Source organism: Semicossyphus pulcher, unplaced genomic scaffold (genome assembly GCF_022749685.1).
Source record: "Semicossyphus pulcher isolate SPU_LCO1_2020_fin unplaced genomic scaffold, fSemPul1.0.p SCAF_1, whole genome shotgun sequence".
Taxonomy (NCBI): Eukaryota; Metazoa; Chordata; class Actinopteri; order Labriformes; family Labridae; genus Semicossyphus; species Semicossyphus pulcher.
The window spans coordinates 6064820-6086514 of record NW_027211603.1 but is presented as its reverse complement, the minus strand read 5'-3'; the positions used below and the strand labels follow the sequence as shown (position 1 = coordinate 6086514).

At 41.1% G+C, this 21695-nt stretch overlaps 1 protein-coding gene across 1 annotated transcript; it reads left to right on the top strand.

Moving 5' to 3' along the window:
- Positions 1-295: 295 nt before the first annotated feature.
- On the top strand, positions 296-20622 carry lingo1b (leucine rich repeat and Ig domain containing 1b). Its single transcript, XM_069664037.1, has 2 exons — positions 296-373; positions 15897-20622. Exons 1-2 carry the CDS (start codon positions 362-364, stop codon positions 17754-17756), a joined length of 1872 nt encoding a protein of 623 aa, XP_069520138.1. The 5' UTR covers positions 296-361; the 3' UTR covers positions 17757-20622.
- Positions 20623-21695: the final 1073 nt, after the last annotated feature.

The following is a 21695-nucleotide window of genomic DNA, read 5'->3' as shown; positions in this document are numbered from 1 at the left end:
TGTGCCTCTCATTCCTCCCAGTGCACTGCAGCTCCTCCTTCCACCTCCTCTCATCAGCTGCCCCTCCCTCTTCCTCTCTCTGTCTCTGCTAGGTGCAGCATGTATGTGAGCGTGTGCGAGCCAGCAGAGCCGCCTGTGTGTTTACATGTCAGCCTATCAGTGCTGCCGGATTTAGCGCATCTGGAGAGGACGAAGGCATTTCTCAAATGCCCCTCAGACGAGGGATTCTCATCACTGCAAACATCCCTCTTTCCCATCTGAATCTAGCCTAGTGTCGAGTCCTGCATCCCTGTCTCCATGCTTTCGGAGGCATTTTGAATTTCCTTGGCAACATGGAGCTGCCTGAATTAGAATTCTCTGCATGACAGTCCTGGTAAGTACTCTGTCTCTATGGTGGGCTTTGAGCACTGAGGCATTGGATCTGATTTATTATGGTGCAGTGGTGGGGCCAGAGGATCGCCAGGGAGCAAATTAATGTCAGGAATAAAATTGTGTATCACAGGGAAAAGGCAGGGATTGAGAGGAGAGGGATAATTCAAAGAGGAGGGCTCCAGATCTTATTTGTGCTTTGTCATCCAGATGGGTTTCATTTCTGCTGTGTGCTATACAATCTGGGTTTGTGTTGTTGTTGGAGCACACAAATAATGTGTGCATGTGTTTTCTGATTGTACAATAAGTACATTTAGTCATTTTCAGGGTGTGTTTATCAATCAAGATACTAACTGTTAACATTATATTGAGTGTGTGCGCATGGGATATTCCAAAAACACCTATGTCCTGTCTTTTTCTATCACAGCTCAAGGTGCGAAGCTGAGCAGGAGAGCGTCTGTTTTGTGTTTCTCCCCGAGTGTTGTGCCAGGCTGGTTGTTGCTGCTTCCTAATCTGCTCTCATTAACATTCATGTTCCCTTCAAATGCCAGCAAACTCATCCAGACTCACACTTATTCATTCTCAGCAGCCTTTTGCTGGTGGCTATATCCAGGGGCGATGAGGGATCCTATGCAGGTGTTTGATTGGCCACAGGTTAGGTAGATGGGTGGTGCTGGTAGAGGTAGTGGTGGGTATGGGGAGGGCGCGTGTGGGGACGATGATGGTCGCCTAAGTATGATTATTTATGCAGGCCGAATAAGCAATCTCTAGTTAATTGCTATTGCTTGTTATATTTGCATCTTCATAATCATGGCTGCAACGCTCCAGCAGGCAGACAGCTATGAGGGGACTCTTCCTCTCTGCTTTTAATCGTGCAGTAACAACCTCTGCAAGCCCCAGACCTCCAACAGTCTCAGAATGAAGGGTCTGCTCTTCATGTCAAGGCTTTATGATCCCCACAAAGCTCTTAATTGGGACCCTGTAATCAGGTTATGACAGCTGATTGGAGTCTTGCTTTCTTTTTCCCCCCGTACCTATTCATGCGTGACACTCTTGGTATCAAGTCTGCAGCTCCAAAGCACTGAGCACAATTTGAGGAGACTGAAATGAGCACCGCATGTTTACGACTATGAATTTCTGATTGTATCTGGCGAACAAACGAGCGATTATCATCACCATTGTTGCCGGGCAAACTTATTTTCAACAACCTACGTATTTGTCAGTATCAGTTTGTTCTGTTTGCAGATCTAAAAGTGTCCCTGTGTGTGAATGGAGATGTGTTAAAGGCACTTGTTCCTAATTATACAGCTTTTGCACCATTTATGCACACATTAGTTATTTATAAAGACCGGAGAATACATTATTACTAATAAAATTCATATATTATCACACTGCGTTTGACTGAAATGAACATTGATTTGATTACATAAGATGCAAATTGGTGTTATATCAAAAGATTCTGGCGTCTCCCACAATGCTTCACCTGCATCAATTGATTTCTATTTGGTTAAGCCCCCGACTGGGTGCAGTACAACAGGCTGCAGGTACAGAAGCTAATGGGGATGTGAATTAACAGATAAACACCTCACTGACATATTATCACCATTGGAGGACGTGTTATATAGTAAATGTAGTTACACTTTCAGATGATATATTACAGTATAAGCATATAGTTGGGCTCATACTGTATTCCCCAGTATAATGATACAACTATATTATTGACTCTTTTCCCTCTGTTTTGGTCTTCACCATTTCCTGCATATCTCTTCAGCTGCTAAATGCCATGTGGAGCCAAGTATAAGATAGTGACATTTATCTGAGCTGTATTTTTTAATGAAAAGAAGCTTCCTGCTGCGGTGAAACGGCGACACCAGACCAAACAAGCAAAGTTCCAGGCTGTGAAATCAAAGCATTACGCCAGCTGCAGCTCAAATAAAGCGTGGTTTAACATTGTTTTGCATTCTACAAACCCTTTTTAGGATTTACACATGTTCTGACGAGATGATCCGTTTGATCTCTGAGAGCCACAACAGCTACCGCAGACACTGATGGAAGCCTAATGGCTAAAATGCCAAACATACTTTGAAATGCTCTAATAGCTGCACTGAACACAGGTAGTTTCCTTGTGTAAGGCACAAAACTACCATTGTCTTCTGAGGCTGCTCAGCGGCCTCGAGGATTAGAATAATATACGGTTGTGTTTGCATGCTAATATATTAGAATTATCTATAAATATTGAAGCAAAGAGAGATCCAGAGAGGCTCTTCCCGATGCTCCTAAAGCCTGGCCCACACTGAAAGACTTTTCAAATCTTAACAGATGTTGAAAATGTGAGAGAGCCCACACATGACGCTATATAATCATAGATTTAACAGTTTTGCTCCTGTAGTGTGTGCAGAGCAACGCTTACGCCAAAGCAGCACACACCAACAGATTCCATTCACCAACAACCAGAGTCCCACTCTCACAACTGGAAATCTTACAAAACTCTCGCAGTCAAACGAGACTTTAGGGTAAACAAACATGGCGGACGATGGGCAGAAAGAATTGGAAATTCAGGACGAAAAAAGAACAAACTGCGGATTAAGTGGTGGCGACGGCGTGAACACGGACTGTACATATTACTGTATACTCGTTTGCTTTTGTCACCATGGCTGCGGTTGTTGTGCTTCCTTCTTGAGTCAACTTGCTTCCCCATTGGCTATTGTTCCGTTCCACGTGACATTCCACAGACAGCATGCTCGGCTGTCAAATATTGAACATGTTTAATGTTTACGATTGATATCGGTGCAGCAACGACAGCCTTCCGAGCAGATCTGGGGAAAATAAAATCACTCTCAACAGACCTCACACCACAGGAACATCTGGCAAGATAATCTTTAGAACCAACAAAAAAGACTTACTATTGTCGGAAGGGGGGAATCAAACCCAAAATTGGGCCGATTATCTTGTAGTGTGTACCCCGCTTTAGATGTCCAAAAAGATCATTTCAGTGTGTACTCATTTCATCCAACAGTCAGGAAATACAGGAATGAAGGACATGTTGTCTTTGTAAGCTGATATAGCATTACAACAACAACACTTGTATATCATTTGTATAATCCTTTCACCAATATTAGTTCACTATTAAAAAGATTAAGACAATGCAAACATGAAATAAAACCACGGGGCCCAAACTTCAGTTGGTTCCACAAACAAAACACAGCAGCTGGACAGACTGAAAGCTGTGCTGCTACTGCTTTTCACACTGCTTTGTTCCATGCTGTCATATGCTTAATATTCTGCGATGCAGCCGTCTGCATAACACTGAATAAAAGTCTAATGGAATAAAAGCCACTAGATCTGTTCCAGAGTTTACTGCATATGCTCTATGTGAGCACCAATGATAAGCTCCCCTCCATCTGAAGCCTTTAATGGGGGTTTTATGTTTAATTTTCCTCATGTTTGATTTGAGATTCTAATTATAGCCCATTTTACTTACAGCTGAAATCAGGGCACTCCTGCACATAACAGTTCATTTGTGATGCCCCAGAAAGAGGCGACGTATAAACTGGCCGGGAACACAGCTAGAGTGTTGCTATTAAAGCCTTTCTCTGAAAGCCGATCCGTGTGGAACCGAGACACTGTCACATAATAAGTCACATCAGCCACCTTGAAGAGGAAATGGTGAGAGTGATTGTGGTGGAGAGTGCCAGGGCTCGTGTTTGTACAGTGTCTGCTGGATGCCGAGGTGACAGACGGAGGCAGATCCGTCACAGGATACTCATATTTGCGTTCTACAAATGTATTCAGAAGGTCACCGTCCTGCTGCTCGGCTGCAGCCTTCCTCATTTAAATTTAATAATAACAGCTTTATGCAAAATATGAGACAGTCAGGGGCTAGTAGGATGGAGGGCTGAGGTTCCTGGCTGCAGTAAAGCTCTCACATAGTAGAATACACAATACAAATCTTGCAAAGAACGTCTCTTATTCATTCATCTCTCTGTCTGCTCATGCCATCCTTTAGTTTGACTGTTATATGTGGCACCATTGGTCTTGTTTCTTCTACTTGAAAGAGAGGACATGATGAATTATTACCCTGTATTTGTGCATCCTCAGAGTAGGGCAGTAAGCAGCTAAGCCTCTGGGATCTTTATGCTTATTTATCATTCAACACAAAAGCTGATGCGGTCCTTCAAAAACAGATGTAAACAAAGCAATTTGAATGCGCTAACCAAATGAAGGGTCTAAGTTTCCTTGCATCCGTAAAAAAGCACAGCACTTCATATTCGTACTGTAGCCAGTGATTACTGCCTGAGTGATTTGGTGTGAAAATCTCTCACAATCTCCCATTATGCTTTGGAGGAGGAACTGTATGAGGCTTGTCTGAGGTAAAATTGCCTTTAGCGTGGCATTTAGCCCTTTTTTTTTTTCATTCCAGCCCCAAAAAACATCTTATATTCCCCGATGGTGAGTCGGGGATAAAGGTTTGTGTAATTTCCAGCTTATCCGACTTGACTTTAAAGAGGAATGGGTGCTAATGAAGAAAAGAGCCTCTTTTGTAGTATTAGACGATGTTGTTGAACCGAGGCGCAGATCTGCATGGTAATACTGTAGAAAAGGTTAAATGTAGTGCATGCTTCATTCCGGGCTCTGTTTGTCCAATATCTTCTCTGGATAAGAATCATTTAGCTCGGTCAGCATCCCTTTTTAAAGGATCTAATTTATCTTGTTGATTAGGAGCTGACAATAAGATGCAAATACATCAGCAGCGTGTCTTTATTAAGATCTTGATAGAATAAGAAATATTGTGCTTTTAGAGCAATTTGAGGAAATAGCGTTAAAGACAGGGTGTATTTCACTTGTTTGAAGAATAATCACCAGGGGGAAAAAGGTAATTTGATTGGCAAATTAAATCCCCATTTTGTCATCGTTTCAACTCCAACTTGAATGATTCATCTGTCACAGCTAGTCGTTAGTACTGCTGGTCTCAGAGAATGAATAGCCCAGTCTGCAGTTTCTCGCCTCTTCCAGTTAATTGTTTTGGTTCACCAGCACGTCTGGTTCAGTCCCTCTGGCTCTCACTGACCCCCCGTATAATAACCGTGGGCTGCTGCTCCCAGCTCAAAAGCTTCCAGCTCAAAAGCTCCCACACACTGATTGTACGCTACCTGCCCAGTGTGAAACGGCAGAGTATGGGCCAGTATCTCTTGGAGAGTCGAGTGCCTGGTAAAGACAGTCGAACAACTGAAAACCAGAGAGTCCGAGATATATTTCTTCAGGAGTCGAAAGACTAAAAGCAAAGCGAGTACTGGAGCATTTATCAAATGGTCAGGCAAAGAGTCCAGAAGAATATATGTGTTAAATCCAAGTGAATGAGTAAGTAACCATGAGCCATCCTCAGGCCGTGTTCTGTTGTCTCACATTAGTCTCTCGCGATGGTGTGTTCAGGCTCCTGGGCTGTGGCTCTGCTTTGAGTTCTTCTCTGTGGGTCAAATTTGCAGCTTTAATTCTAAAACACAGCTAACAAACGTGCAAACGCATTTTTAGTTGTTAATAAAAGAACCCTGGGGGAATTCAATCTAAAAACCCTGCTCATTTACAATTTGAGTGTGCAGTAAAGACTATTTGAAGTGTGTTTAATGTAGCCTGCTTTGTTCCAACACCTTGATAATATGTATCTGCACAGTCCTCTTAAAAATTGAAACAAACCTGAACTCACTCTTAAAAGGAACGACTTTTAAGCTTGATCCCACTTGTTTCAATCATTTCACATCTAATCTATCTACAGAGATTCTATAATAGTAGTCACACACTGTAAACAGACATCTATGAAGTTAGGCGGAAAACTTGCCGGGTCTCAAAATAACCACAAACAACAAAAGTGACTCTGACAGAAGCAAAGGAAGGTGACAGAAACAGAGGGGAGTGTTGTGGCAGAAAGTGTGAGACAGGACAACACGACTCGAGTCCTTTGGCTGCGACTTCACAAAAAAAACATGAGTCATGGGTAAAAACATGAGATTTATGTGGGCCGATAAAGGAGCAAAGTGTGGCGGAAAAAAAAGCGAAGAAATCACGATGTTGTGATGGCGATGTCAAGCAGCACAACCCCAATTTGGGCAGTTTTACAAATGCAACCAAGGCAAAATCAAACACATCTTACAGTCTGGGATAAAGGTTTGTGTAATTACAGCTCATCCTACTTGACTTTTAAGAGGAACGAGTGTTAATGAAGAAAGGCCTCTTTTGACGTATTAGACCATAAACCGATCAGCATGGTAATACTGTAGAATAGGTTAAATATAGTGCATGCTTTATTGCAGGCTCTGTTATTCCAATATTTTTTTGGGATCAGGATCATTTTGCTGGTTCAACATCCCTTTTCATGGATCTAATTGATCTTGTTGATCCTGAGCTGGTAAGCGAATGCAAATGTATCAGCATCATGTCGGCATTTAGATGTTTGTAATAATAACTGTTGTGCTTTTTGGCCTAAAGAACTTTTGAGGAAATGTCAAAGACAGGATGCATTTCACATATTTTACTAAAGAATAAGGGGGAAAAGTATTATGATTAGGGATGCATCGATGCATTGGCTGAACATCGTAATCAGCCGATATCATCCGTGTTGACCCATCGGCAAATAAGGTGGCATGCGCCGATGGCAGCAGTCGATGCTTTTATGATTTAAAAGCTTTAATTATGCAGTAAATTTTGTTTCGACGTAAAAGTATTTATGTTTTCAGAAAGATTTTTGTTAGGCTGTAAGCTCTGAAAGATGTTTGTACTCTGACCAGGTGATTGTAAAACAGGCTAAAGAGGCTTTTCAGGCAGTTATTCTTTGAAGAAAGATGATCGTTACATAAAAGAAGTTTGAATAAAAAGGGAATTTGAAAGATTGAATTCATGCGTTATCAAAGAGTGTGATGAATGCCTGAATAGATTTATTTTTTGTATAATCAAAGTTAATTTTGGCCCCTTATCCAGACAAGGGCGTTAATAATTACAAAAATTACAGTTATTGAAAAAATTGGTGCATTCCTAATTATGATGACAAAACAACAACCCCCATATAGTTTTACTTTCCATACAAACACTAAACCAAATGACTCATCTGTAAAATAGAGCAGTAGGTATTGCAGGTCTCTCGTAGAGTGAATAGCCCAGCCTGCAGCTTTGTGTTGTCTCCAGCCTGGATGCATACTACTCCATTCACAGTTCACCTGATTGGTACATGGAAGATCTGCGATGTGCTGGAACATCGTGCTATAAATAAGCACATATTTAAATCACCAGATTAGCTTCAGAGTTACTTAATGTCTCTGTTGAACAATACAGTTCAGACTAAGAGAAGTGATGTGCGTTTCACAGCAATGTCTTCGTCAATAACAGTTTTCCTCGCTCCTTTACCCTTACTAGATAATTGGCTATGCAACATCACAGTCGCCACCTCTTGACAGCAGTTAATGTGAGGGTTGCTTGCTGCTATCTGGGGCTTCTTCTGATTGGGCAAATGGTGTAAACACTTGGCCCATGTAACCAGGGCCCTATCTTATACTAAAATGTTTGCTCTTATTTACTGCATCTCAGGCTGCCTTTGCGATGTGTTCCCTGTGTTCATATCGCACTGAAAACAAAAATACAACTTATTGGGCGGCCCTAATTTATATACATTCAACATACGATAAAGAGACCCAAGGCATAGTTCTGAGTGTAGTAAAAAACCTTTTATTCAAGCATGTCTGACTCCCACATGTTTGAGCAGGAGTCTTCTTCAGGGCATGACACGTAGGTGTCAGATCAGTACTCTCAGTGCCGAGGATTTCCCGCTGCACATTTCTCTAACCCTCTCCTCCAAAGAGCAGCTTTGTTTGCTGAATGTGAGTCGATATTTTTTTTTCTACTTTTTTTCTCTTTTAAACAAAATGTTTTGTAAGCACTCTCGTTGTCCGTTTCTGGGATGCTTAGGATTAGACATTTTAAAATGTATGAGTCTCAGAGTCTTTGTCTGCATGCACGGCAGATGGTCCAAGCATATGTGCTCTGTCTAGGTCCGCATCTGTGTTTGTTTGTGGTCAGGCTACATGGTGTTGTGGCATATTGACAATTTCCAAACTTCGATACACAGTGTAGATACACAGCAGGGTGCAGACCGATCAGATTTTTAATGAACGCCCATCAAAATTAAAACACATTGCTTCAACATGATGGAGGCAAGATAGATGAAAACATTGGGTGCGGTTAATAAAGCAATATGTTCTGAAGGAGAGTGTGTGATGTGTTTAATCACACAAGTATATGAAACCGAAATTCTGGAAGTTCTCAGTTTCGTTCTATTTGGCGGCACCTTGCGGCGATAAATGGCAATTGTGGGAGTACTCTTCCCAAATAACCAGACGTCCACGGTCGGCCCCGGTTGTAACTCTTGATTTTCCTCGCTGACGGTCGCTTTCCTTTTTAGACTGTTTGCCTTCATCTGAGCGTCCAATTTGTTTCTTTTTCTTTGGATTCTCACTTCTTGTTGAAGTTGTATCTGTAGTCATCCATCTTTTCTTTGTTTGTTCAGCCATAGTAGATTACTGTTTACTCGCAACACTTGCAGAGACCAGAAAAGCAGCCGCTTAGCTCCGCCTACCCTCTCTGGCAGACCAACCACTGCTGGGTGATGGAAAACGTGTCACTAACTGGGCGCTACTTGTGACTTTTTTCCACGAAGGTCACCACAGACACCCAGTATGTAATACTGCAAATGCAAAGGCCTTCATCAGTGGGCCATAGGCTCAATCACCATTCGGCAATAGACAGTGACTTAACAGACGTTTATTTACATAAAAATCTTCAAGATTATATCTTTAAGTCTTGTGTCGTCCTGTTTTGTTATTGGACTGATGCAAATCACAGTTTTATTCTGTTTGGTTGTAATGTTATAATGTTTTATATCTTTGCAGCGTTCGAATGACTAGCACTGTGTTACTGGGGAATCTCTTTTCATTTTACTGGTGATCCATGTCAGCTCTTTTTGTCTACCGTTGTAGTTCCTGAGCATTATAAGGAGTCTTTCTGATAGTGGACATTTTGACTTGTCATGGTAGAAAAAGTAGTTGCTTCTTGTAATGGACTGAAAATGCTCGGAACCTGAAACCTGAATAGTTACATGGAATTAAGCCTTTGTTTTTAAATAAATGTGTTCTGTGAAAAATGGCCTATTTGCATAATTAGTAGCGACTGACCTTGGAGGATTAGTCATGTTAAAAAACTGTGGTAGCCAATAATGAACTGACGCTTATCAGGTGGTGACAAATTGAGTGTCTCACACAAAAATAGTTTCCATTGAACAGTTTTAGTCGCACTACAGAGGACGGAGGATCAAAGGTGATCAGGTTAGTCTCGTCCACCGACCGCACAGGAGATGAGAGAGGGATTTGATCTTGAAGCTGGTTACTTCCAGATCAATGCTACAGAGAAGGACAACGTGAGAATGATGCAATCCTCACTGACTTGCTATTGGCCGGCAGAGTAAGGGTGTCTTTGAACACAGTGCTGGTCCTGTGGAGGGACATACACAGTGCGTAATGTTAACATGACGTGACATGCCCAGACAGGATTAAATCATGAACAATTAATTTTCACGAGCACTTACGCAGCGAGGTGAGCAGTGGAAAAGGTTGCATGGCTCACTGTTTAAAGCGCACGTTAATTATTGCTTTACTCTTAGAAATATCACACAGAGGAAATGTTGAATTTATCATATGTAATTATGCTATTTAAAAGGGGAGTGTATGTCAACGTGTGACACTAAGAGTGATGGTTTTTATAAGATTTGTTCTAACTGACAATAAAAGCCCACGGCCTGCTTGGCCAGCATCCAACACTTGCAGCCGTGTTTCCTGTCAGCTGGATGAATCTTGTGTTGGTCAGAGTGCAGTAAAAGTACTTTAAACGGACACAGTCAAATGGAAAGCCTAATGGAGACCGGTATTTTCAGTTCCATTAACCACAGTTGTTGGTGATGTTAGATAGAGAACAGGCATCATCGAGACCATTCATCTACAGTGTCACCTGTCAAACGGAAAACCATCCAGCATGAAGGCCCGAGCTTCAGTATCTCTATGAAATTGTTGGCTTAAGGCTTGTTATCTTTGCCCAAACTGCAGACTTCAGCTCCATATCACCTATAGATCCCTTTAAAAACAACACTTATTATTCAAGCCAAGTTTTTATGTCCAGGCAGCTGGTTGGTAACACAAAGAGATTTCCAGTTAAATAGTCCGCTCTTCTCCTCGTTTTTCTTTGGAGCCAACATAATGTTATGGACAATATTATGATTCTGTGGTCATAATTGTCTCCGCAGCGGCACAGAGCTTTGTCAGCGCACACCTCTCTGTCTCTAAGGCCTCCGTGAACAGCTTCTTAAAAAGCCTGGAAAGAATCTCTTTGCGGAACACTGCAGAAAACTAATTTCGGTGAATAATGCTCTAAATACTGGTGTAAATCGTTAGCACCCCGTGAAACTGTTTGACTCCTGAACACTCCTACTGCTGGATTATGGGGCAAGTCGTGTTTTGAGGAGTGATCTACTGGCAGGCCCTTTTGTTTTCAAGTCGGCTGTCTGAAAGCTACATTATGAGAATATATACAGTGCGTTATGGAGACATGCGATCTGACAAAGGTAATTAAATATAGTCAAACATTTTCGTTTCTGCATGATCTGTTCCTCTGAAAAGAAGCTCCTCTGCATTTGCTTGTCCTCAAGAGTGATCACTACAATTATCCGCACTCCCCTAATCTCTCTTGACACCATCTCCTTCCAAAAAAAAAAAAAAATGTGTGTGTGTGAGTGTGGGTTTGTTCTGTGCAGAAACTTCTGAGGCAAAAGTGCATGACTTTCTGGCTGAGAGCCCCGTTAGCTAGAGGATAAAAAGAGAGAGATTGATGGCTCGCTGACCACATGCAGGTGTGTTTCTGCATCCCAACAGGGGTAGTTCCCATGCACTGAACCATTTTGTTCTTCCCATTCCATCCTGGCATAGTGGATCGACAGGCTGTGCAGTTTTCTTTTTTAGGTTTGCAGGGGGTGTAGCCTTTATCTGAGGTTTCCATGGAGGATTTGTTTTTATGGGATTTCTCGTATCTGACTGCTCATTCTCCTGCAGGATGTCGATTAGCTGGCATCCTTTACTGCAATGCACTTCTGATGTTTCTATGTTTACCGGCACATATTTACTGAACTTAATTATGATACCAGGTCATTATAGCTGTATTTGTTATGTCATTACAGTCTGTACATTAAGATCAGTCGAGATCTGAACATGTTAGAGCTTCCATCTCACTATTTCTATTTCTAACACAGTGCAGAGAATCATCTCATTTTGATTTACTAAGAAGATTAACTTACATAACATGGAACCTTTCCTGTTGATAATATAATTAGCACTTAAAAACAGCACTGCTAATGTTTGCTGTTCAGATATCACGTACTGCAGGTGTGGCTCAGTCTCCCACATGAGCCTGTGGATGTTCTAAAAGGCTCGTCCACATTAATCCCCTGCAAACATTGTAACTTCCACGCAGCCCACAATGTTTTCTTGTTTGTTTGATTGTTGCGCTTTTTAATGTTTGCTTTAAATTTGTCAGTTGAGCGCAAACATACCACTGGTGGCAATCTTTAATCTCTTAAATCCAATACATATTTACTGTGTTACTTTGCAGCTGTAGCCTCAGCCTTTTGTTTCATCTGCACTACTCTCTAAACAGTTGCAAAAGAAAATCTGTTTGAGAGATGCGTTAACGGAAGTTATTAAGAAGTGAGGTGCAAATGAGCACGCGATTCACATCTCTAACGAAGAAAGCTGAAGCTAGAAGTTGTGTTAATTCATTTATGAGCTGTCATAAACAGAAAAGAAAGCATCAGACAGGAACAGGAGCGGGGTGCACAAGAGGAATTGTGGGTTGTATATTTTTGATTCTCTTGAGGTGATTGAGTCGTGTAATACATGCTGTTAACTAAAAACAAACTAGAAGCAACACATTTTTTCAACCAAAGACATCACAGTTGTTTTTCCCTTCTTCTAAATGATGTCTCCCAAAGATTTTTTTATTCTCACACCTTTTAGGATGGGACAAAAATAGCATAATCCTTCATGAAATAGGAGGATATTATTGATTCTCAGCTGCAGCGCTTGTCAGCTATGAACAGAAAAAGTAGACAAATCGTTTGCGTCATAACTGCATGCACATCAATCAAAGCAAACAGCTAAATTATTTAATATATCAGGGGAAATACTCTCAGAACTCCAGCTGCTTTGATGATTCATGACAGCAGTCACAAGTTCAAACTATCCAACAGGGACATGACAGACAAGTAGTGCTGCAGTGTATTGGTTTGCAGCTAACGGCAAAACTTTTTAATTGCATCTATGATTTGTTTACTCTACAGTCAAAGTGAGTCTTCATCAGCTATTTACATTGTCTGCTTTCTGTTCATAGACAGGGTTTAATTATATTAAATAAGAGCACCAACTCCCCCTTTAATGTACACATCCCAATAGCCCTTCAGACAGCGAAAGGTACTTAACGATAACTGAAAACAACCGAAGGGCATGCATGCACTGAAGCATATAGCTCATTTGTCTGCATGCTGCTTGCAGACATTTCGTGACCCATTAACAGTGCACACCTCTCCTCTTCGGTCTAGCTTGTATCAAACCACATGGCACCAAAGGAGAGGGGCTGCAGAGATCCAAGGGAACAACTGACTAATGGTGAGCCGAGACATGCTTCTTGAGAGGAGACTATGACAGGGTGAGAGGTCCGGGGAGAAAATGCAAGCAGTCACAGATGGGCAGAAGGGAAAAGGTTGTCCACTCATATTCTGCCTCTGCAGAATACAATCAAAAAGGAGGAATGGAAAGAATCAATGCGGGGACAAGGAATGTAGAAATGGTAGATCAAAGGCTAAAATTAAACTGTGTTCTTTTGAAAGAAGAAAATACCTTAAAGTCCTCTCTAAACATAGAGACTAGAAACAGTGTATAGAAGCCACTGTGCTGCTGTAATTGAGAGGTTATTTGCCGACTCCTTTTTTTCCAGAATTACAGCTCAAGGTGAAAACAAAGTGGTGATACAGTGAGTAGATCTGGGCTGTGAGGCCAGATTACAAAGATAGTACCCCTGCCCTTACTACACTGTGAATCATAAATCATGCATGGTTCTCTGGTAAGAAAATCACTGCTGCATTTGCTTTTGCTTGTTTTCGATTAGCAATGACACCGGTGACCCACATCCTCATTCATATTCCTGACTTGACAAGATAGAATCACATTGTGCGTCAAACAGATAAACTTGTCACCCGCTTTCTGCACTGAGTATCTTAGTAATATTTCATTTCACGCTAAGGTTTTTGCATTTGTCACACTGGATCGGATTTTAAACGTGTTCCTACGCTATGTATGAGATTTTTGTCTGTGCACTAGACTCGCTGGTTTAGGAAATATTCCACCATCCCATCTGAAAATACCGTGCATGCTTTCCATACTTAGAGAAAGAACAGAGTGGCATATCACAAGGGAGTAACCGATAGTCACTAGCTTTCATTCTGACAGTCTGCCTTCTCACAATGCCCCATTCGCACTGGACTGATGCCCAACGTGTCCGACATATGCAGCCAACAGATATTAACAGCTCTGGAGGAAGTGAAAATGAAAGCTGTAATTAGTGTTCCATTGGAACTACTCGGACCACAATCCAAGCTGCCTCAGTCCCAAGACTTTAACACACTTGGAGGGATGTGTCATTTGTGTTGGTGCGATAAATGATCACTCTAATCCTCACTATCAGGTTGAATTTTTTTTTTTTTAGCGCTACAGCACCGTGGTAGACAGCCAAAGAGGTTCTAACAAGCACTAAGCCGATCATTTGAAGAGCCCTTACAAAATAACACTCCTGTGGTGAATGAGCAACAGAAAGAATGTGCAGTGTCTATTCAGCTCCCATGTGTTACGACAATGTTCAGCATAATGAAAATTTGGACAAGGACTGTATTAACCTCTCATAATAGAATTCCCACTTTGAGATTTTAAAGATATTCATCTTTACATTGCTGTTTATCGTGTAATAGCATCATGTTAATGTGGAACTTAATTTCCCACTTGTACAGCTGAATAGATGTACAACTTCCTTATCACATACATAATGTTGTGCATTGTGTTTTACAACCTCTGGCCCTTAGATACCGTCTTGCGCAGACAATAAGTGAAAGCATCAATTAAGTCCAAGTCGTCATTACATTAACAAGGCCAGTCTTACACAGCTGTAATAGAAATGTTGAAAGGAAACTCAATGAGTAAGGTCTCCTCCTCTGTGTGTGTCTCACAGATACAATATATATACACTGTGTTTACAACCTCGAGCCTTCAGAAGCACCATTGCACGGAAAAAACAGTAAAAGCTTTAATCAAGTCCAAGATATCATTATATAAACAGTCTTATGAAACAAAATAAAAAATACGATGTAGAAATATTCTTTTTTTCTATCACAGTGACAGATCTCTTACTTTGCATGAGACTCTTCTGAGAGTGTCTCACAGATGTAGCCATGACTGAACTGGAATGATTGATGTGAGAAGTAGAGCTTGAAGGTTTTAGCAAGTTAAAGTTCCCCCGAGCCGAAATCAAATGGGGGTTTAAAGTCCTCTGACAACCTCCCTCCCTCCATTTATCACCACTTGGCAGCAATCTCTGTTTTATATCACTGCAAGGTCAACAGCTCAGCAGTGGTATGGGATGTGTTAAGTTCGTGAATACTTGGAGGAGCCATTTCAATGAGTGCCATGGCAGTTTTTGGTTTCTAATTAAAAATAGTTTGTAAGAGCGGAGACAACGTGTCAGCTATAGTGGAGGTAATTGTTTTCAGCACACTTGCGAAGTCAGAAGCACAGCAGGGTGGTTATATTGTGTGACCGAGCCCTAATATTGATTGGCTGATTTCATTACTTGGGGGTAAGCCAACACAATGAAATTTCATGCAAGGAAAGTGGGAAGGCGGCTTGTATCTTTGTTAAGGTGTGCAGACAGAAGAAAAACTGTGATTTCAACAAATGTATTCAGCTCATATTCTAGGAAAGAGTCAAACAGTGCCTGTAACTTCTGGTTTATCATCATGAAACCTGCTTCATCAAGCTACAAGAAACATCTTTTATCAGACTATAGAATATCCATTAACGTGTTCATATCACAGTAAACAAAAGTTTCATGACATGTGAGTAAAGTATTTCAGGAAAGCAATTATTGAACTCTCAAGATACAGTAAATTTGTGTTATTTTCATTTACCTATTTAATAGTTCTTCTTGAATTCATTGAAAATGTAAAAGTGATTAAAGGCCAATTGATTTGGTCTTTCATAAATGAACAACATACAGGATTCCCCCAATTCTTTTTTATTGATTTCTCTGTTGTGAGTGTGATACAGCATTGTTCAAAACTGTTCTGGCCATTGTGCACCACCACCTTCACTTTACCAACCCCTCTTTTTTTCTTGTCTCCACAGGTAAGCAGTAGGATGGTGTTCAGGGACACAGGAGGGCACAGCTACTTGGTGGCATGCTGGCAGCCCATCCTGATCCTGATGCTGGGCACCGTCCTCTCTGGCTCCACCACCGGTTGCCCCTCGCGATGTGACTGCAACGGTCAGGAGCGTTCGGTCGTGTGCCATCGACGGAGACTGGCAGCTCTTCCGGAAGGCATTCCCACTGAAACAAAGCTGCTAGACCTCAGCAAGAACCGTCTGAAAACTGTCGGTCCTGAGGAGTTCATTAATTACCCTCAGCTGGAGGAGCTGCAACTCAACGAAAACACAATTTCGTCCATTGAGCCTGGGGCTTTTAGCAACCTAATGAACCTACGAATCCTGGGTTTGCGCAGCAACCAGCTCAAGCTCATTCAGCTTGGGGTGTTCACAGGTCTGACCAATCTCACACAACTGGATATAAGTGAGAACAAAATTGTCATTCTGCTTGACTATATGTTTCAGGAGCTGTACAACCTGAGGGCTTTGGAGGTTGGGGACAATGACCTTGTTTTCATCTCACCACGATCATTTCATGGCCTCAGCAACCTTGAAAGCCTCAACATTGAGGGATGCAATCTGCCCTCAGTGCCCACTGATGCCCTAAGCCATCTGCATAACCTGTTGTCACTTCGATTACGCTATCTTAATGTAACTGTCATAAGGGATTACTCCTTTAAGAGGCTTTATCGACTCAGAGTGCTGGAGATTTCTCATATGCCTGCCCTGGATACCATGACCTCAAAATGCTTGTTTGGACTCAACCTCACATCATTGTCCATCACAAACTGCAATCTCACTGCCATCCCCTACCAAGCCATAAGTCACCTAAGATATCTTCGGTTTTTAAATCTCTCTTTCAATCCCATTCATACTGTCGAAGGGAACCAACTGTTCAATCTACAGAAGCTGCAGGCTTTTCATTTGGCTGGAGGGAGATTAACAGCCATTGAGCCCTACTCTTTCAGAGGACTCAACCACCTCCGTGTTCTCAACGTATCCAGCAACAGCTTGAGTACCCTGGAGGAGTCGGTCTTCCACTCAGTGGGGAACCTGGAGACCTTGGCTTTGTATGACAACCCACTGGCCTGTGATTGTCGTTTGCTCTGGGTTTTCCGCCGGCGGTGGAGGCTCAACTTTAACAGACAACAGCCCATGTGCAGTTCACCTGAGGTTGTGCAAGGAAAAGAGTTCAAGGACTTCCCTGATATCCTCCCTCCTAACTATTTCATCTGCCAGAAATCTAAAATTTTGGATTATAAGGTTCAAGAGAGCCACGTAGATGAAGGAACTACTGTTCATTTCGCTTGCCAAGCTGAGGGTGATCCAGTCCCTGTGATAATGTGGCTTTCCCCTAAAAAGGAATACATTACTACCAAAACTGTTGGGTCAAGACTTTCTGTGTCCTATGATGGCACATTGGAGGTGCGTTACTCCCAAATCCAGGACAATGGCACCTACTTGTGCATTGCAAGCAATGCAGCTGGCAATGACACCAAAGCGGCCCACCTTTTTGTGCATAGTTACTCCCCCAATTGGCCCCATCAGCCGAACAAGACATTTGCCTTTATTTCCAACCAGCCCAGCGATGAAGGAACAAATGTGACCCGGGCCTCAGTTCCATTTCCATTTGATGTAAAGACACTTATCATTGCAACCACCATGGGATTTATCTCTTTCCTTGGAGTTGTTCTCTTCTGTCTTGTAATATTATTCCTCTGGAGCAGAGGGAAAGACAATACGAAGTCAAGTATAGAGGTTGAATACGTACCACGTAAAGAGGAAACCGAGGAGGCCAGTCCAACTGAGCCACCAATACAATTCAACATGAAGATCATGTGAACCTCCAAACGGAGGCAATGTAAGCTTACAAACTGCAGTCAGGAAGCATACTATCCTCGCTTCAAATATGTACTCGGTTTATGAGTGATAGGAATTGCACAGCTGCAAACCGCATCTTGACACTATACCCAAACATGTTTTTTTTAATTCAGGGACTGAATCTTTAAAAGCAAATGTTGAATTTCCAATAATCTAGTTTCTGTAAATTTGTATTGGGCAATTCTCAATCAGTATGTTGACATGCACCAAACAACTTGATTGCTGCGTGTAACCAAAGTAAGGCAATAGTTTGAGAGGGTTTTTGGGGCCATTTTGCCTTTAAAAGTTGAAAGTGATGACTTAGGAACGACATGAAATGTGGGGGTGAGAGAGAAGTAATAACATGCAGCACAAGGCCATGGTTTGAATCAAAAACTTGCCACTGCGGTAAGGACTCAGCTTTTATGGTATCCCCTCTACAGCGTTACCTACCCGGGCGTCCCATTTAAGGTAATAGTTTGAAAAAAAGCACATTGATGGTATGAAAAACATTCGCCAATAAACTAAGTTTACATGATTGGTGGGTTACTTTCTGAAAGGATGTGGAGATTCGCTCTCAAGAATAATCCTTCTATCAGCACAAAAAAGAGAAAGATGTTGTTAGGGTCTTTATGCTGTTTGTTGTATTTTTCTTTCATGGATGTACAAAGCACAAAAACCCATTATTAGTGCCCTAGTTCTGTTACTTGAAACGCTAAATTGAAAACGTGGTCTCCGTTTTCTTATATCACAAGCAGTTGAAAAGTCTGACATGACTATAAGGAACAATTGTAGATAAAAAGAAGACAAAGCTGATCTACTCCTATTTGTGACAAAATATACACAGTTTAAAAAAATGGAAGTAGAATAAAAAAGATAAATCTATATTTTTAGAAAAATCCCAGAATTACAAGTAATAATTTTGGAAGTTCAACATATTTAGAGACAGAACTTGTTATGAGAGTTGTTGTACTGACACATTCTTGCCTCTCTTCTCTGAAATTGAAATTGTAGTATTAAGAACCAGTTGGTGGATTAGAGAAAAGGAGTCGGGGTACTTCACCACCCATCGTGTGTCAGTGTGCAGTGGCCTTTATTTTCAGACATCATTAAATTGTGTTTTGATGTTTTCTCCACACAGTTTGGCGCTGCCGTCTGAAAGAAACCATGTCCGAAATGTTCAAACAGTAGCACTTATCTCCATTATTTTTTCACAGACAAGTGACTGCGCCTAAATTTAAATGTGTCTGTCATTTATAATAAATGGTGTATTTCTCTGATCTGGTACCAGTCAAATGAGCGTGCAGGTGTGCATGTTAACACACTGAATAAGGAAAACAAGCCAGTCCTACAGTATTGTGCTCCTTTCTGCCAACAAAAGAAGTGTGTCATTAAATGTATTGACATGTTGAGCTACCAGTATACATACTTTTCTGTATTTTATTCTTTCCTTGTACATTATGCTATGGCACAATAGTAATGCTTTGAAAGGCTGTGGTTTGTGAACATATTACATCTAAAGAGCAGATTTTCAATTAGGTAAATGTTTTGATTAAATGAACCAAACGAGAGTGTTACTGCTCCTCGGAGTGTATAAGAGAGCAGTTGAAAATAATCTGACTAACAACTTATCATCGACTGTAACTAAATTAATTTGTTCACACATTTGGCAGCTCAAGAAGTGCAAGCGCTCTGTCCAAGTCCGGAGGTTGTTTTATCACCGATGACTCCCCAAAATGGTGACACTATTAATTTGTTGCCTTAAGTAACCCATTTCCAGCTGAGCAATACCCAATATTTATGTGTAAAATGAAGCTTTATGCCTCATAAGGATTTTATGTTGTCTAATTAATTTCACAGTCAAGGTCTGCTCTGAAGATAATGTGTTCATTAACTCCTGAAAAACTTGTTTAAAAGGATGGGCAGATGGAAATTCTATTAAAATAAATAACATTTTATACTACGGGGTGCTCATTTTATGGTAATCTAGTATAAAAATGAATGTGAAGACACATTTTCCATCATTAAAAGATAGGTAATCTCCATTGCTGCAAGTAAAGTAATGTTCAAAGAGCGTCTTGCTTTACAGTGAAGCACACATTTAGTATTTGCCTTAAATACTCATCTCACTGCAGTCTTTTAATGTTGCTACTTGCCAGTGTGGTCATACAATCATGTAGTGCATTCAGACCTGGTAGAAATGTTATACCAGATTCCCAAGGATCTCTGTATTGTGTATTGTACTGCGAACCAAAATAGCACGTCAAAGTGAGATCATTTTAGGCCATGGTATCCTATTTCCATTGTCACACCTGGCTCAGTTTTCATCAGTCTAAGCTGCATATTGTGAGCTGCAGCTGTCCTTTGAGCTCAATGCTAATATTAGCACAGTGTTTTCAATACATTGATTTATTTGTGGCTGCCTGCCAAAATATCAACATTGACCGCCAAATATTGATTTTCTATCTTTTTTTACTATTTAGAATGGTTTAAATCTTATTTCATGGCAGAGCTGAACACAGCGCATTAGCTTCTTTATTCTCCCTCTCTTTCTCTCTCTCTGTCTCTCTCTCTCTCTATCTCTCTGTCTCTCTCTCTGTCTCTCTCTCTGTCTCTCTCTCTCCCTCCCTCTCTCCCTCCCTCTCTCTGTCTCTCTCTCTCTAACACACTGACAACGGACCGTTTGTAAATAGCCCCCCCCCCCTCCTCTCTGTGCATACTCTGAATGAAAACATGATCATACACGGTTTTGGAGCAACACAATATGGGGAAAAATTCATAATAGGATTACTTTGACTGATATTACAATTGCAATATGAGTCAGGATTGGTGGGAATTACCATTTTTGCATCACAATTTTTCATTAAAATCTCTTAAAATCACGATGGTGTTACATTTGTTGGGGTGTGTACGAAACAAACATGTTTTCTGACATCTGGAGAACAGAATTCAAGGTCCAGCTGACCTGTGCAGCGCTACATTACTTCAGTATAAAGTTTTGTCACATATTTTACCTTTGTCAAAATGTTGCAGCTTCTATAATTCGGATATTGGACTTTTGGACTCATATTTCCATAAACTGTGCAGCCCTACACTGGAGGAAAGATTGCTGTTGGCTTTTCAAGAGAATACAACTGGTCCAATGAATAAAATCAGTTCAGAGTTTATGCATGGTTTCTATCATAAACCCTTTACACACATAACCCTAACCCTAATGCCATCAAGTTAACGTTTCATCAGAGCTACTTAGAAGGTGTTCACAGTCTGGAAATAATTGACACACTGCAGGCGATCAGCATTAAGTATTCACCCAGACTATTGTATAATGTTAATTGGCTTTATGACAGAGATAAAATAAGGGTAAAGTATTCCCAAAACACTTTATCAATAGGAAAGTTTAAATGCAACGCTTGTTTTAAGATGATAAAGCCACAACACTCTGAATGTTTTTGTTGTATCCATATACTCACATTTCTGAGAATAAGCCTCATGACATGCTCCAGCAAACCTGCCAGGAGCTGCTGCATCTCGGTCATACGCTTCTATGGATTTAAAATAATAAAGGTAGCACTAACTGTAACACTCATGAAAGCATGAAGTCGAAAGGAAAATATGTTTCAAGAAGGCAAAAACAATCCAAACATTTAAGTTTGGTTGATGTGTCCTGCTGTCGTAAGTAGAGAAAAATCACTCACTCTTTCCCTCTATGATTGAATTTTCCCTATGACTGATTTAAATCACTGTTTATGATGCAACCGATCTCTTCTGTCTCCGATGGCTGGACACCATAACTGGTCATCTCTTTGGAAATTCTATTCCACTACCACACTCCATTGCTGCTGCACATTACAGAAACATGACTGCTACTGGAGGCTCTATAGTACAGTAGCTGTTTTGTAAGAGTGTTTTAAGGATGGAATT